Here is a 17,604-nt window from a genome sequence, read left to right as displayed (position 1 = left end):
ACCAGAATGCTCCAACAGAAGGTAATACACAAAAAACAAACCAAATTCCTTATGCTAGCAGAATTGGATGGCGCATGATAGTGTTCACAGCACTATTGATAGGGGTCGGGGGAACCATCTGGTTCCAGACATACCCAAACTACATTGATGAAACTACATCCAGAAATGAGGTAAACGCTAACAAAACACAGATATACAGGATCAAGAGAGTTCAGGAGAAAAAAACAGTCGTCGCAGCTGATCAACCATACGGCGGGTGAGACAATAATTTACAGATTTGATTTATGCGATGCCATTGACTGTTGGGACAGTTACGGGTATAACGGAATGACATGGAGAGAAAATGGGTTATATATGTGTATACATGATGGGCAAATCCAAACAGTTAACTGCAGAGGATGGTATTTGACTGGATGGGGTATAGGACCCGGTTTCAAAAATTACCCAAGCAGCCGGGCTGGACTATCAATAAATAGAGGAAACAGCATTTTACCAGAGGAAGACATTTAAAAAAATGTAATCCGATACTCATTACAATCAACGAAAATTGTGATAAACCTTTAAGATACAAACAGGTTTCAAACAATTTAAGATGTTTCTACTTGACTCTCGCCATTTATGCATCAGGAAAAAATCCAGCGGGATTAATTAAAATTTGCATATATCCCCATATTAAAAAGGTAGCTACAAATATGGAAAAAGCATGCATTGCATTCCCCACTTAATGAACACAACCGATACCTCCAAGTTACCTACTATCTCTATAAACTGTACATTCTGGAATAAACCTTTCCCCCTATGCCATCGGCAAGCCAACAATCCCTCCAATATTGAAGGGTACACTAACACAAGAAGTTACATGCATAAAAGGAATTTGACGTGGGCCTTACATGGGAAAATTAGAACCCAAATATTGGATTAAAACAATCTCAATAGACCCAGATAACAAAATGAATGTGAAAAGAGCAGATATATGGTGGTATTGTGGAGGACACAGACTATCTCAAAACCTGCCAGACAACTGGAAGGGGGTCTGTGGTCTTGTGTCTCTTCTCTCTCCAACCAGGGTGATGCCGATGTCTATGGAGGATATTGAAGAACAGGTTATGAAAATTCAGGGGACTTAGAGCACTTGCAGTAGAAGCAACATCTTATACTGGGGTTAGTGAGAATATCATAACTAGGTGGCTTAATAAATTATTTGTTAAATGGACTTATTTGATTATTCAATTGCAAGTTCCAGTTGGTATATGTGTAGGCATTTTAGCAAGCTGTGGATGCTGTCTGGTACCATGTGCTAGAGCAATAATGATCCGCTTTATTGATAATGCTGTCTCTAAGGTGGGAAGTGGAGTTCTCAATATAAATCAGGATATATATAAAAAAAACTTTTGTTTGATATTGGTGCAGAAGGTTCTTTCTCTGCAGATGAAAGAACGGACTTGGAAGAGATTGAAGAAGACGGATTTCTGGGATCGATTTTTCCTCTGCACGCCTGGAATCGGGACATGGACGATATCACAATGTTTCGACAGCTTGAGACCTTTTATCCCGGGCTATTGAACTGTAGAGTTTCCAGAAGAAAGTGCGTTCGATCGATCGTAAAGCTTGTATTTTGTTTGACTTGAAGCGGCAAATAAATGACCGAAGGGGTTTCCCCTTACCTCTTGGTAATTATTTGGGTGACCTGATCTGAAGTGCTGGACCAAAAACGTATGCATTTCAAACAAAGACAGAAAAGAAAGTGGTCTTTGGTTTAAAAAGGTATCACACAGACCCTAGAAAGTTGTCAATATATCAATTTTGACAGTATAAAAAGCCTGGTGGTACGTTACCTGCAGAACACGCCTGAGGGAAAGATTGTCGTACCTCAACACAACATTGTTCGTGATAAAAAGAAGAAGAATCAATCAGTCTCTTTGAGTCATATACGATAAAAGGTACATTTCTGGTGTCGATGGAGGAAATTGATTATGATTCTAGGTTTATTTTGTCATAAGTCTTTTGGAAAATAATAATGTTTTTTTGATTAAATACATTTGAATATTGTTTGGATTTTTACATCTTTTCAACCTATCTAGAGAGTTTTGAAGATGCCACCAAAGAGCCCCATGGGTATTTAGTAGTGGATCTCACCCCTTCCTGTCAAGAACGGTACAGACTACGAAGCGCAATACTACCAGGCCAGTGTCATACTGTCTACCTTCCAAGATCCTAGATTATGGTATTTGATGGTGTGTGCGTGATTGTCGAGGAACTTTAAAATATCTTGAGTAATGAGCAAAGTGGGGAGGTATACAAAACGAGGTGAGTGTTGACCATAAAATAAGCGGGTTTTCTGAAAGACGATATATCTGAGCACAGTTAGGTTAAAAGGCTAAAGGGTAGACACAGCAGAATACACGTCAAATGAGTCTTTGAATTAGATCTTGTATTTGAAAGGTGTCATTTAAAAAAAAATAAATCAGCAGAGAGAGAAATAAGAAGGTGTGGGTTTAAACTGCACAGGATACCTCACGTCCATCAACAGCATGGCACAGTTCCGTAGCTGGGGATGGTGGTGGTTTCTGAGCGCAGATGGCTTGAGATGGATCCGTATCATGGAGTGGTTGAGAGTCCGACACATTGTCCTCAATCTCATCCATCAGATGTTTCACGTACATATCAAACATGGGTACGCCTAAAAACTTGGTCCCCTTTCGCTCTCATGGTTCAGTTTTGTGTGGGGCGTGGTCTAAAAGGATAGAGTTGATTTCATCATGAGGGTTTAGTCCCACTTCTGGGAGTCAACAAGAGGTTAGTGATTTTATAAGAACTGCTGCATTTAGTTGTTACAATATTTTAAGAAGGTGACAAAAATGATGCAGCGTGTTAAACACTCTGTAAGTACAGATCATGTAGATACACTTTAGTAAAAACACTATCTCATGGACAAGTTTTAGAAAAAAGATTCCTAGGGTTCATGGACTGATCATTTCTGTAGAGACCAGGTCGAAGATGGCTGTGTTACGAGGATACAATGTTAAGATATTTTTCTTTACAACTCTACAAACTACAACTCTTAAAGGTTTGACGTAAAGTTTCCCAAAAAGGTCCACATTCCTGAGTGATAGTTAGTGTCAGGGGGCAGGGCCATAGGAGGTGGGGTCATCATGTCAAATTTTGACAGAAGGTTGTGTAGTACTACTCTCTGTCAGTGATTAATGGCTCCCCAGACAGTTGATGGGCCATTACGTGCTCTCTATACCTAAACTGAAGTGAGTTGAACATAGTCCTCACAAACTGGGCAGGCCGGATTCTCCTCTGTCTTTTTAAGATGCTGTTATTTGCGATCCCAAGCCATCTCTCCACATGGCAGTTTGTAACTCTTGTTTGGCATGTTGGCGCAGGTTTGTTTTTGTTTGTGGCTACCCGTTTTGTTTTTATCAAAAGAAGCCCACTCCGGTGGAGGAATATGCCCAAGTAACTGCCCATCAGGACGTCAATGATTTTTGGACAGTAATATTTGTTACTTGTTTTCGTATGATCCTCCACATTGCTGTTATCTATTTTGCTCTGTTCTTCTTCAACATTTTTTTCAAAATGGTGGGTGAAGGGAGCCCTTCCAAAAACCCCCTGTCTTTGGTGTGCTTTCCCACTTCCAGGGAAAAAGCTTTTATTACGTGAGCTAAGCATAGGTGCAGGATGGTCCACAACTGTACCTCCTTCCAGGTTTTCTTTTTCTGGCAGATTTCAAAAGACGAGTCCAGGTATTGTTGGATGCTCATTTTGGTGAAGGCCAGAAGGACACTTTTCATCATTGCCCAACTGTAGTCAGTCTCCACCTGATTGACTTTGATCTGTGTCCTCTGATATAGTTGCCTTACAAACTGCATCATCCAGAATGTAATAGGTGGAATTGAGTGCTCATTTGTGAGCGTTTCACAGATCGGTAGAGGAGGAATACTCTGTCCACCACCAGGAAGCGTCAAAGCATAAAAGAAACCCCTTTTTTTTTGGTCAGGTATTTTGCATGTCACTCCACCAGTGGCATCCAAATAAAATGCTATTGTTTTTTTCTGTAGTAGATGCTGTTGTATGATATGGAGGCCCCTTTTAGTGTACATGTGAACGCCAAATGGATTCACCTGGAAATGTTGTACATAGCCAGGTGTGTTTTTGAATTTGAAATCAGATTATTTTTTGTGTTAGGTACATCTCCAAGATCATGTCATAATGAAGTCTTCTTGCGCTTCTGGATTCGGACCCATTTACCTTGAGAGCATTCCTACTAAGGCACCTTGTTCAATCCCAGCGATCCGTTCTCCTGGTGGTGTTTTTTAATTCTCTTGTAACAATTGCTTATTCCGTTGGGGAGGACTTTTGCGATGTTACCCCTTTTTATTCCGGTTGCATGCCTAAATTTAGTCTCTGTTTTCTTGTGTCTTATTTCCCCTTTCCGTTAACGTTTAATTTTACAGGCATGTGTGCCTTGGGCTTTTGATTGACTTTGAAGAAATAAATGGCTTTGCAGGAGGGAAGAGAACATAATGCTTTTATTTTCAAATATGGACCTGATAAACCTGATTTTTTTTATGTGATGACTTTTAAATGCCAATGTGCCGAATTGTGCACAGTTGACTCCATCAAGCGAAGAGAACGAGAAAGATTGTTAGTGAGTTAGAAAGTAGTTTGACAAACGCAATGCAAGTTGTTGACCTAAGTAAAGCACTGATATATGAAGTTATTTTTTTCATCAGGATAGTACTTCGAATATTTCCCATTCATTTATTTCAAAATGTTAAACCGATTCTGTCCAGCAGATGGCAGTAGTGAGTTTGATAAACGCATGGTTGTTGACGTTAAGTACTGAAATAAAAAGTTATATTTTTTCATTAGGATAGTACTTATAATATTTTCATTTAATTTCTTTCGACATGTTAAAGCAGCACTGGGTAGTTTTGTGTACCTTAATATTTTCTACTAAAATAACTTGCGATGACACATCAACTTAAAACTAGTTGAATGACTCATATACCGTGAGTTGAGCCGTTGAGGTGTTTTGTGTGATTTTTATTTTCACTGTAAAATATATTGATGGTGTGAACCTGCTTCATATCGCGCTGGTTGTGGTGGGAGGGGCGAGTTAAGGTACAAAAACTAAATTAAAGTTATGTTATTTACAAAGCCATCATAACGCATATCATATTTTATTATCCACAATCTGATTCATTACCTCATCGGTATCCATCCTTCATTCAGACAATGGAAGTCTGGAAACAGAAAATTCGTCCAACTGCTGCAAACCAGAACATGGTAACTTTTGCGACATTTAGTGAGTGCTCATGGGAAATGTGGTCTCCCATCGGGCTAAACACTACCACTTTAGTCCACTGGCGTCGCTCGACTAAAAGTCGCATTGTGCTTCTTTAAATCGATTCTGTCCAGCAGATGGCAATAGTGAGTTGTCACAAACGCAATGCAAGTTGTTGACATAAAGTACTGAAATATGAAGTTATATTTTTTCATCAGGATAGTACGTCGAATATTTTTCGTTCATTTCTTTCGACATCGATTCTGTCCAGAAGATGGCAGTGAGTTAGAAAGAAGTTTGACAAGCATTATGCAAGGGGTTAATAATGAGTTTTAATTAAGGTCAAACATAAAAAAGCCACAAGACAGATTAATGTTTGATTTTTTTTAATCATAGTAAGATTTTACAATAATAGTACATCTATATAATCTACTCTTACATGCGCAATATCTCATGTGACAAAGAAAATCTGTTAAATTGTCTGATCAGACAGAGAACATTTAAAGACAAACAATGTTGGCAGTGAACATTTTAGGCATTGACTTGACTTCCTCCTCACATTAAAACAGCTAGTGTCCCCTCAAAAAAAGGTTACTCAACATGAACTGGACACGTGGAAGGGAAGCTGTCAATGCTTCTTTTCCTTTGGCTTGAAGGTCATCATGCTTCTGCTGTTGCTGATATAAAACACAATCATCCATGACGGGTTTATTGTTTGATTTCACGCTACTTTACAGAACAAAATAGCTAAATTAAAGAAATTTAAAACATCTTAAAATGCGGATAAATAACAATAAAATATTCCGACAAGGTTTGGTTATGCAAATGAAACGTTTGCTTTTGGAACTTTTTCGATGTACAGTGCCTATAAAAAAGCTTTGAATTTTATAAACATTTTTTTTTAAAACTTAAAATACCCTCTTCGAGGTTTTACCTCTTAAATTTAACTTTTTCATCTTTTTTTTCTCAAAATGTTTGGTCACATGCCAAATCAACAAAATTATTAAGGGGGTAAAACATAATAGAAGGTGAATATTTTCTATAGGCACTGCATTAATATAAAAAGGCGACAACTCGTCGAGTGACTGGTCTGGACCTCACAGTCAGAGCGAAGGCACGCGGTCAAGATGAAGGTTTGGCCTCTCGGGGCTTTGGTGGTTCATCTCGGGGCTACGGCCGTGCTCATCCATGCTCTCCTGGCACTCGTAGGAATAATTTTCACAGATTTCCTCATCCCCCGGCTCTTCTTTGATACTGAAAATGAAGTGAAACAATGAATCAAGAGTAATGTAATCATGGAGCAATGCAGAAAGAATGGTTTCTACATATTTAACAAAATACATTTATTTTATACAGCCAACAAACCTCTTAAAACCTCATCATTATTAACTTAATGACAAGCATCTGTCCCGTCTGTACATCTTTATTATTCCCATTGCCTTATATTGTGTCAACTTTTGATTCTTGGTTTAAACATGCCAGAAAAATGCCACAATGCCTTGAAAAATAAATATTCCAAATCCTATTCACGAGTTCAGGATGTATCCATCATTGTGGTAGAAAGCAGGGGAAAGTGCAAGATGACACAATCTTAGTCTAAAGACAAAGAACATAGATCAAAGAAAAATAACAAAGACAAAGGATACAAAGATTTACATAGATTAGAATCCTCTTTTTCCACAACTTCTGCCCCCAAACTCAGAATTAAACAAACTAATAGCACGAGGAATGAATGAGTCCCTGAGTCTTTTAGTGTTGCATCTGGGGAGGAGCATCTGCTTTTCTGTTCACCAATGACAGTGTTCAGAGGGTGACTGTCATCATCCATGATGGACACTAGTTTGTCCAGAGATCTCCCCTCTTAATATCCCTTTATAACTGTGACCAGTTGCAGAGAGGAGAGTAAGTAACGATGAAAAATAAACACTTACAAAGACTGTGGAGGGGATTGAGTCGCACTGCTGTCACTTTGGTATCCAGATCCATTGGCGAGGGCTCCGTTCATCTGCTCCTGCAGGACATGCGGGAGAGAGTGCAGGGAGATATTGCCCATCATGGCTGGGTTGTAAAAAGGGTTGTGCCCATCCAGACTTCCACTCTGAAAAAAAAAGATTGAGTCTTTAATATCTATACTTTGAACACGGTCCATTCTAAAGATCTTACCTGAGGAATTGATCCCAAACCTTGACGGTTTTGCGGGTTCTTCACTAGTGACCTTTTTTTTGAAAGAGATAATACTTATTAGAATTCTGCACCCAGCAGCTGGCCTGACGATTAAAGACATACCCACTGCTCGCAGCCTTCTGCGGTCTCCTTCGATGAAACTCAATTTCATCTACTGTCCACACGGCTCCCTTCACGTTCTCCAGACGAACAAAGCACTTGTGAAGGCTGAGGTTGTGCCTCACAGCATTCTGAATACAAGCGTGAGAAAATCTTGATCAACTTATACATCGCGATCTATATTCAAATGCAGTACATCTATTAAAATAAAATAAAATAAAAACACATTTTATTTTCAAAGTTATATCATGGTTCATTTTTCAATAGATTGTGTATACAATCTTTGTACATTTTGTAATTAACACCCTCTTAATCTTTGTGTTGCAATTAAACTCCCGGCCTCTAGATGGTAGCAGCCATTACATCCTCTGCAACTAATGTGATGACATATCTTTTCAAAACAAAAGCAGTTACAGCATCATCAAGAGTCGTGCATTTGTAAATTCTGCTACGCTAAATTCAAGTACTTGGGTAATACCACAAATGTATCATATTGTTGCTTTGATAGTGTGAGTTTTATTGCCAGATTCTTGCAAATAAACACAAATAATTCTGAAGGGTTAAAATAAAGAAATCAAGGATACTAGTTTCTCTTGAATTGAGACTCACCTTCCAGGTTGCAGCATTGCGCATGAAGTAGGCAAAGTTTTTGGTGAACCAATTGTAGATTTCATTTAGTGTCAGCTGATTGTGAGCCGACTCAAATATTGCCTGTAAAGAAAATATTTTAAGTCAACGTTTCTATCCATATCTATCATTTAGCATTGCTTACCTGTCGAATGAGGGATGCGTATGTGAATGGAGGCCGAACTTCTGTGCTCAAATAAAAGTCCTTGTTGTCAGTTATATCTGGAGAAAGAAGCATTTGATATAACAATTATTTACACGAATGCAGTTCATGCTTTAAAATGTATTTTTCTAAATAAAGCCACTGAAATGTATAAAATAAAAAAAAGGATTTTATAGATTCATCACCTTGACTGACAGAGCGGCTGTAGCGCCTGCGTACAGGGTTTCCACCGTATAGGCTGTTGGGGGTAAGAACTGATGGAGAATCAGACAGAGGGGTCAGAGGGGTGGTGGGGGCCGTGGCACTCTGGGACAGGCTCATCTGTGGCCCTTTTGGCACCGTAGTCTGCGAGAAGGAGGCGTTGGGCACCAAATTCCCCTGTTAACAAAGAGTCAGATGTGAGGGAAAACAATCATTATTTTAATTGCATCGCCCTGACGGTTACTTACAGGCTGAGCTCCAGATTTGGGTTCGGAGGATTTGAGATGAGCCATCATGGCCTGCAGTCGCTCTTTGTCCTTTTTCAGCTAAGAAAAGAAAGGGAGTTATGCGTTTGTCCAGAACTCAAAGATTCAAAACTTGTTTGAATCTCTGCTCACCTGCAGCTCCAGCTGCTGAACCACTTGCATCTGCACACGACACTGAGCTGTACTTTTGTCATCCAGTGTGTGTTCGCTGTTCAAGTGTCTGCATTAGAAAAACAAACAATAATGAGTGGAGAAAAACAAAAAGCAGGAGTCCAACATTACAAAGTCAAAGTTCAGTTAACCTGGGGGGGTTAATCCCGTCCATGCAGTCAAGTCCACCCATTTCATTTTTAATTTACAAATAACGTGCAAATATTCACAGTTTGTCCATTATTATGTTATTAGATGGTGGTAGTCATTATGTCCCCCGCAGTGAAAGGAACAATAAAATTCTGCGAAATCCCATTCATGACTGAGGACAAGAGGATACAGTCAACTTCAGCAGCTTTTAGAGCTGAAATCTGAGTACATAACCATACTACAAATATATCCTTGTTCCCACAGAATAGCAAACCCCCCCCCCCCAAAAAAAAAAAAAAAATATATACGTATATATTCTTGCCAATACACATGGTGATTATTATACTGCATTTTCTTTTTTCTTCTTCAATCCACTCCATTATGCCATCTAATTTTCTCCATGTTCTTTTTGATCTTTGATGTTGCACGATTATTATCTTTGATATATTTACATTTAGACACATTAATACCTTTATACTTTAGCTTTGGTTTCTTTTAGTGTCATTTCTTTTGTAGCACTGTGGGCCTGTGGGAGTGTAATCTGCTGTCTGTGCTACAAATATTGTAGAATGGTCAACAAACTTGACCATTGCCCACTGCTCAGTGGTTATCAAAATTGGATGATACATTTAGAGTATTATAAATAGTATTTACAACTGACTTTGCACTAATTTTATAGTAGTGAATTGGAAAACCTGCACATAAATGTCTCAACCATGAAATCTTATTTCAAAACTGGTCTATCTTGCTTAAGAGACTTTTAATTATCTTTTTAAGAAAGATTTGACGTAACTAATGACAGAAACTAAAGAAGCATCACAGTTGTGTTCTGAGAAGGAATCAAACGGCAGTGAAATTGGATCAGAAGGGATTCAAATAACGTGTCTTTGTAATCAGACCTGGATGCATTAATTAAGATTAAAGCATTTAAAAAGTACTAAATATATGTTGTGAAGTGAAAATAGCCATGGATTATATTTGGAAATGAATTAATTAAATGTCATCACTCACTTCAGAAAAGCCTGAAAATCTCCAAACACAGTCTCACAGCCGGGCCACTTGCACATTCCATTTCCATACAAAGCATGGGTGTTCTGATGGGCTTCATCTGTAGACCCACTGTATACAAGACAACCATCATTAGCCGGGCATCAGTGGGACTCATAGGGCGTACAGGAGGAAAAGAAGATACCTGTCTTTCTTCTTCAACAGAGCGCTGTGGCCGTTTGCATTGGATGTCTGGCAGGAAGAGTATCTGCTGTCTGCAGTCAAGGATTTCTGGTTGCTATTGTCAAATCCTGGAATTTTACACAGATTAATACATGAGTGCTTTTAAAGCCAAAAGTTGATTTACCAGTTGGTGTCACTGGACTGTTGGGAAGAACGGAGAGAAGTCCTTGTCTCTGCAAATTCAGAAGGTGTTGCTTCTGCACCTGCAGCAGTTGCTGCTGGATGGCGATCTGCTGCGCTGTCAACTTGATGAGAAAAAACTTTTTTAAGAATGCGACTCAAAGGAAGCTCAGATTGGTGCTAAACTTCAGTTACCTCTTGGCTAACTATCCCAGCGTTCTTCTGCTGTATTAGCTGCATGTTCAGCTGCTCTTGCTGATTCTTGAAGACTTCTTGAATTTGTTGCTGTAAATGCATTTTGAATTAACAACATTATTGCTGTCTAGAAAGGCACTACATAAATAGAAATTGTTATTATTATTACAGTATTTGCTGTGGCTAATTGGAAGAAAACTATTAAGTATAAATAAAGTTCTACCTAACCTAACCCTAACATTGGGGACTCTTCACGATAGGCTCACCTGGTGTAAAATGAGTGCTTTCTGCTGTTGAAACATGGCCTGGATCTGCTGTGTGGTCTGCTGTAGCTGCTGTGGAGCCTCTGCTGGTGGGGTCATCATAGGTGATGATAGCTGAACCTGCGACTGGCAAACAGACAACACAGCCGAGCGTTAACACACCTCCCGCTTCACAAACGACAAAGTCTGTTAAACAACATTACTAGATAGCGAACAGGACAGCAAATACAAATTAAAATAGGAACCTCAATAGAATGTCCCTCTCTTTCACAGGAAATATGGTTACTTTACAATGTAAAATGTATTTTACATTGTAAAATACATTACATGTATTTTAAAAATACATTACATGTATTTTAATGCCCTCATTTAAAGTTGAATGTTGAAATTAGAAAAATCAATTCAATATGCATTAGTAATGTTTACAAGTATTCAGTTTTAACATTGTATGCAGAAAACATTTTGGATGCTTCTTTAAAACCCTTGATTAACATCATTATTTGCCTTCATTTAAAATGTAACATTTGCTTTGGGCAAGTGGCTTTCAAAGCATTTTCACGTCAAGTCATGTCTTGTGAAGGACTTTACAGGAATGGTTTTTTTTTTAGGTTTCCATAGTGACATAGTTCAAAATGTATTAAAAATTAAAGCAAAAGTTAACAATTCTGTTTTTCCTCACAACTCCATTGTGCGGTTTAATACCAACTATGTGACTTTTTGATTAAGGACTATTTCCTTTCAAATAAATTGAGGAAGTTTTGAGGTCTAACTACACAAAAAAAACCTTTCTAGATGGCGACAACAGCGTGTGTAATGGAAGTCTATGTGTGTTGGTTCTCAAGAGTGCATCGGTTATTTACTAAAGAAAATATGAATGTTCTCAGTTGTGATTGTTAAAATCTGATTTTTAAACTCCATTTCTTCCATTTGACAAAGACATCTCTCGACCCCAGTCCAAAACTTGTATGGGAACGTAAAACAAACACACACCCACACATGATGTCAAACTGTCAAAACTACTCCTACACCTCAAATAGAGTTCCTCTGTTATTATGCCCGGTTCACTGGTCCCATGGCCTCATTGCACTATTACGCTGAAAATAGACTGAACAAACAAACAACAACAACAGATGGCTGCGGGGGACTGTGTGCTTCATTAAAAACAACAACAACCTGCAACACGAAAACAACAACATCCTCTGCAGCTATCACCCCTCCCCCTCCCTGTCAAGCCTCACTGCTTCAAGGCTTGTTTACTGTAAACATAAACAAAGCAATCAAAAATTCAAAGAGATATAAATAATGAATAAAAAGCCTCACAGAGTCTGTTTACCAAAAGCAGATTTAAGATCAAATTTTAATTAAGTCTGGACCACATTCAATTGTTTCTCTGCAAGTCTGTTTAGAACCAGGTAAACAAACGGACAGTGAATGTCACACAGGCTTTGGGAAACAAAAACAAACAATTGCCTCTTAGTGCGTCCTTTCGTATGAAATTCAATGCGGCAGAGGTGGCCACCAAAGCCCTGAAAACAGGTCAGTCCCACAGACGAGGCGAGTTGGCCCCCTCTATTTTTCTGTGGACACCATCAACACAACAACAGCCTATGCCTAATCCCTGTTGCCATGGCAGCCAGCAAGTCCAAACATCTTCTGTTGTTGTTATTGTTGAAAGTCATACCAGTGAGCAATAGAGTGTAAACACAAAACTGTTCCCGCAAGACTGGTCTTGTGAACTCAGAGCAGACTGACAGCAAATAAAAACCTGCTGAGAGCCACACACACACAATCTGCCTCTGATGGGGTTTTTCTTAATGCTGCCATATAAGCCCTGACGAGTGTAGCGTGCAAATGAAGTACATTTACAAAACACATGTTAACTTAGAATGATGATAATGATAACAAGTACATAACCGTTCAGTCTGCTTCATCTCTCGAGTATTTGAAAACTGAGAATAAAGTGAATTTCACATACCTGATTATCTTCGTTCAGAAAGTCCACCAGGAAACATAATTCAACCCCCGTCTTTGATCAAGTCTCTTGTATTTTGAAAAGATTTCCACTGACTTCAGACGTGTAACACAAGACAACACCACAACATGGATCCCTCTAGCCAGTAAGAGTTGTGATCTCCCGCCCCTTCAACACCAGAGCTAAAGACCCATCTCCGCCCCTCTGCTAAGCTTCAGTCAAACACACATCATTTCAAAAGACTGCTTGATGTTCTAATGCGTAAGTTTAGAGAACGAGTCTAAACAATCATTTATCCAGAACTGTTTGGGCTTGGACATTTGATCAGTGGTACAGAAATTAAAGTGTCAATGAAACGGAAGCAAATGTATTAAAACACTCTTGAGAACTGAAGCCGTTCAAAATATGTGCATTTTCTATTATGTTTACTGTAAAAAACTGTTAATATCAAATCTTCATGTTTCCAACTGAACGTCCGATAGAACTGCACTTTTGACCTTTCCATAAAACTTTAGTGTTTGGTTTCTTAGGATAAAATTTGCATCTGAATAGTTTATAAATATAAGCAGAAAGTCTTGATTTGTCACTGAAGTTGTTGAAAATGTGACTCTTGCTTCAGTACATTGATTATGATAATGAATAGAATTTGCTACACAGTAAATATGCATCTTTTTCACTAAATAACTCAAAGATACAATTATACATAATTATGAGTACTAACATAGTAATACATGAATATTGCGTTTATAGATCCATTGACTCTTTAACAACAAAGATGTTCAAACAGAAATATCAAATCATGCTCTGCTGTACAGTTCACATATTCAATAACAATTATTGATCAGTTTTAGGAATTCAATGGCTGACCCCAGTTACCTCAGAGAGAGGAGTCTGACTGCTCCTCAGTCTGCTTTCATTCTCCGTGACACTCCTGCTCTCTGTCTTTATGTCTTGAATGGCGTGGGTTGTTGAATCTGTCCCAGACTCATGCATCTGGACTTTACTGACCTAAAACAAAAGAACATTTGTTTCAAATCACAAAAACCGAAATTTAAACTAAAGGTGCGTCTGATAAGGTAGTCTGACAACTAAAAAGACAAATAAAACAAAATGCCAAAGTGGAAGCTTATAAACTTTCCATGGCACAAAAAGTTAATAACTGTACGTTTATAGATCTACCCACCAGGACAAACATTCTCTTCTACAAGTGAGAAGGAACATACTAGCTCTATTTGTTGAATACCAGAGTGCTGCCATGACTACTGTAAACACAGGGGCCCTGGGTCCGTGTTTATGTGCAAACATATCTCCCGTCTGGAACAATTTACCATTAACCAGGTGGTGCGATAAATGGCTGTGGCAGGTAGTACAATGCACAAGTGGGCTTTTATGTATACAGCTTTGGAGTGTATAAACCAAAAGCTTAGCAGCATAAATAAAAGCACGTAAACATAAAACTAAACAGGGTTGAACCAGAGATCCACAATAATGAAGTTTCTGAGTCATTGAGGTATGAATATCATTAGGTTATCTTCTCAGTATACTCTGACCTTTTCCAACACTGCGACGTGGGGATTAAAAATGGTTTTATTTAGGAAACAGGTCTATCACCGGCAAACCAAAACAAGATAAGTTTACTCAGCAGTTAGTTTACATCTTAAGCCAAATGTTGTCAGATAAACCTGCGTAGCATGTGGAGATGTACGTGCACAGATGTGTAATGAATCATAACAGTGCTTCTGTGTGTGAGGTGTCTGCTTTGTTGACTTACTCCTATTTGCTTATACCTCCAGGACCAGGATTAGGTCCTGGAGACAAAGAGCAGTGCTTCCTGCAGTTATGTCTAAGTATGCCGGGCGGGTGTGATTCTTCCAAACAGGATCTTTACTGATCAGCTCTACAATCTCATAGAAATATATATATGTAGTTTTCATTTTAATGTTTCACTTGAGGCCACAGATATGGGTTGTGTGACATGAATTTCCCCAAAAACTTCTCGACTTTAACATGTTTTATTTTCTTATTAAGGAGAAAGTTGTCAACTTGGTTGAAGTAGTGAAACCTGAGAAGAATATTACATTTTTAAAAATTATCTGAAAATTGTATGGACGATTTGGAGCAATGGATTGATGAAGGTTTAACATGTATATTGACGGTAAATCTTACAGTTAAAAAGGGAGAACCGACATGTTATGACATTGATAGAAAGCGAACGTAAAAAAAAAAGCAGATGCACCAATATGAATGGAATCGCGACCCGTTCACCTCAAACACAGACTGAGATTTGAATCGAAGGTCCGTAAAAACACGTATCATTTAAGATCAGAGGCAAGATCGGGGTGTTTATGATGTAAGCCACTGTCCCTTCTTCGTCGACCCGGTCATCAGTTGGCTTTTGTGGTCAAAATATAAAGCGCTTCTGTCGGCGTGAACGGCGCAACAATGGCTAACTGCGTGCCTCGCCGCTAGCCTGTTAGACAGCTTCCCGTCTCCGCTAGATATCGCAACTACCGCGGCGGACGTCTATCTCGAGTCTTTGACGTCGTGGAAGAGTGTGGACAAAACGAATACTCACCTAAAATGGACAAGAAGACACTGTGTAACCGGAGTGGTGTGTGGCGAACAGACGTCCGAGTGCCTTCTTCCTCGGTAGCTGGCTAGCCACAAGTTGCTAACCGAGGGCGGTGCTTGAGTAAAAGTAAACAATGATTACGTCAGAGACACACGCGGGACCGCTTGAGAGAATGTAAAAGTAAAGGGATGTAAAGAAAATGAATAGAAATATAGACATTGTTTTAAGCAATGGAGCGGACAGTGAATCAACTACTCGGAACAGTTCCGAAACCAAAAGATTAGAATTCCGAGTGGCGCGCAGAATAAAATGGACCCACAGAACTTTTGACTTTAATCTCAGGATTTAAAATTGTTCTATTAGAATTATTTTTCAGTATGAGACTTTGTAATTCAAACTTAGAATTCTCTCTTTAAAGTCAGAATTCAATACACACAACCAAAGTGAAGACTCGATATAAATATGAAGACAAATAATAAACACAAAGGATACTAAGACTAACATGGAATAGAATCATCTTTTCACTCCACTCCTGCCCCCAAACTCAGAATTATACAGGTAAGGTTAGGTAAGGTAGAACTTTATTGATCTGAAATTGTTTTTCCAACTAGACACAACAATACAGACGATTATTCATAAAAATAAGAACAAGAACAAAGAGAAATAAAAAGAAAGAACAAGATGACAATAAGTCCCTGAGTCTATTAGTGTTGCATCTGAGAAGAAGCATTCGTGCACTCCATCTGCTTCTCAGCTCACTGATGACAGTGTTCAGAGGACGACTGTCATCATCCATGATGGACAGTAGTTTGTTCAGTGATCTCCTCTCAGCAACTGTCACCAGTGAGTCCATCTTCATGCCAACCACAGAGCCAGCCCTCCTGATCAACCTGTCCAACCTGTTGACACTCCTCTTGGACAAATTCCCACCCCAACACACCACAGCATAAAACAGGACACTGGCCACCACAGACTGGTAGAACATGCAGAGGAGTTTCCTGCAGATGTTAAATGATCGGAACCTCCTCAGAAAGTACAGTCTACTCTGAACGTTCTTATTCACATGGTCTGTGTTGCAGTACCAGTCCAGTTTACTGTCCAGCCACACACCGAGGTACTTATAGTATATATATATAGTCAACTATCTCAACTTTGTGGCCTATGATGGACACTGGACGTGGCTTTGTCTTGGACCTCCCAAAGTCCAAGACCAGCTTCTTGGTCTTTGAGGTGTTCAGTTGCAAGTGGTTCCTCTCACTCCAGTCCACAAAGTCACGTATCAGACTTCTGTACTCGTCCTTGGTGTTGTCTCTGATGCATCCGACAATGGCAGTGTCGTCAGCATACTTCTGGACGAGACTCAGTTTGGAGTTATAGCAGAAGTCTGAAGTGTAGATGGTGAAGAGGAGAGGGGCCAGTGTGTCTCCTGAGGTGCTCCTGTACTGCACACCACAGTGTCAGACGTGATGTCCTGTGATCGATCAGTGATATAGTCGGAGATCCAGGAGACCAGGCCAGGATCCACATGCATCTTTTTTAGTTTTTCCTGCAGCAGACTTGACTGGATTGTGTTAAAGACAATTCCAGTGGAAGACTTCCTGTATCGTTCCAGTCCCAAAAAAGATCCGACCGAGCAAGCTGAACGATTACAGACCGGTGGCACTGACTTCACAGCTGATGAAGACAATGGAATGGCTGGTCCTAAAACATCTCAGGCCACAAGTCCAGCACGCGCAAGACCCCTTGCAGTTTGCCTACCGGCCCGCGATTGGTGTAGAAGATGCCATCCTTCACCTCCTGCATCGCACCTAGATAAATGAAGCGGTTCAGTGATGATCCTGTTCCTGGACTTTTCTAATGCCTTCAACACCATCAATTCAACACTCTGCTCCAGGACAAATTGACAAAGATGCATGTGGACCCTGGTCTGGCCTCCTGGATTTCGGATTATCTTACTGATCGACCACTGTATGTCAGGCTGAAGGACATCATGTCTGAGGTGTGCAGTACAGGAGCACCTCAGGGGACAGTAGGTAGGTAGGTAGAACTGTACTGTTCTGTGAACTGTAACAGTACTGGCCCCTCTCCTCTTCACCATCTACACTTCAGACTTCTGCTA

At 39.5% G+C, this 17,604-nt stretch overlaps 1 protein-coding gene across 3 annotated transcripts; it reads right to left on the bottom strand.

Moving 5' to 3' along the window:
- Window positions 1–5,662: 5,662 nt before the first annotated feature.
- LOC148059906 (forkhead box protein P1-like) lies at window positions 5,663–15,758 on the bottom strand. Of its 3 annotated transcripts, none has more exons than XM_087782160.1 (16): window positions 15,489–15,758; window positions 13,790–13,921; window positions 10,945–11,067; window positions 10,679–10,768; window positions 10,488–10,608; window positions 10,326–10,431; window positions 10,145–10,252; window positions 8,966–9,053; window positions 8,816–8,893; window positions 8,552–8,744; window positions 8,349–8,425; window positions 8,186–8,287; window positions 7,580–7,707; window positions 7,457–7,508; window positions 7,225–7,391; window positions 5,663–6,547 (listed from the first exon to the last, which is right to left on the bottom strand). In XM_087782160.1, exons 2-16 carry the CDS (start codon window positions 13,904–13,906, stop codon window positions 6,397–6,399), a joined length of 1,701 nt encoding a protein of 566 aa, XP_087638286.1. In that variant the 5' UTR covers window positions 13,907–13,921; window positions 15,489–15,758; the 3' UTR covers window positions 5,663–6,396. The 3 variants fall into 3 exon arrangements, with proteins under 3 accessions (XP_087638286.1, XP_087638287.1, XP_087638288.1); XM_087782161.1 differs by having other exon boundaries at window positions 10,945–11,061; XM_087782162.1 differs by lacking the exons at window positions 13,790–13,921; window positions 15,489–15,758 and adding an exon at window positions 12,917–13,075.
- Between the last annotated feature and the right edge of the window lie 1,846 nt (window positions 15,759–17,604).

Source organism: Callionymus lyra, chromosome 19 (genome assembly GCF_982586985.1).
Source record: "Callionymus lyra chromosome 19, fCalLyr1.hap1.1, whole genome shotgun sequence".
Classification (NCBI taxonomy): Eukaryota; Metazoa; Chordata; class Actinopteri; order Syngnathiformes; family Callionymidae; genus Callionymus; species Callionymus lyra.
This window is presented reverse-complemented; position numbering and strand designations above follow the sequence as displayed.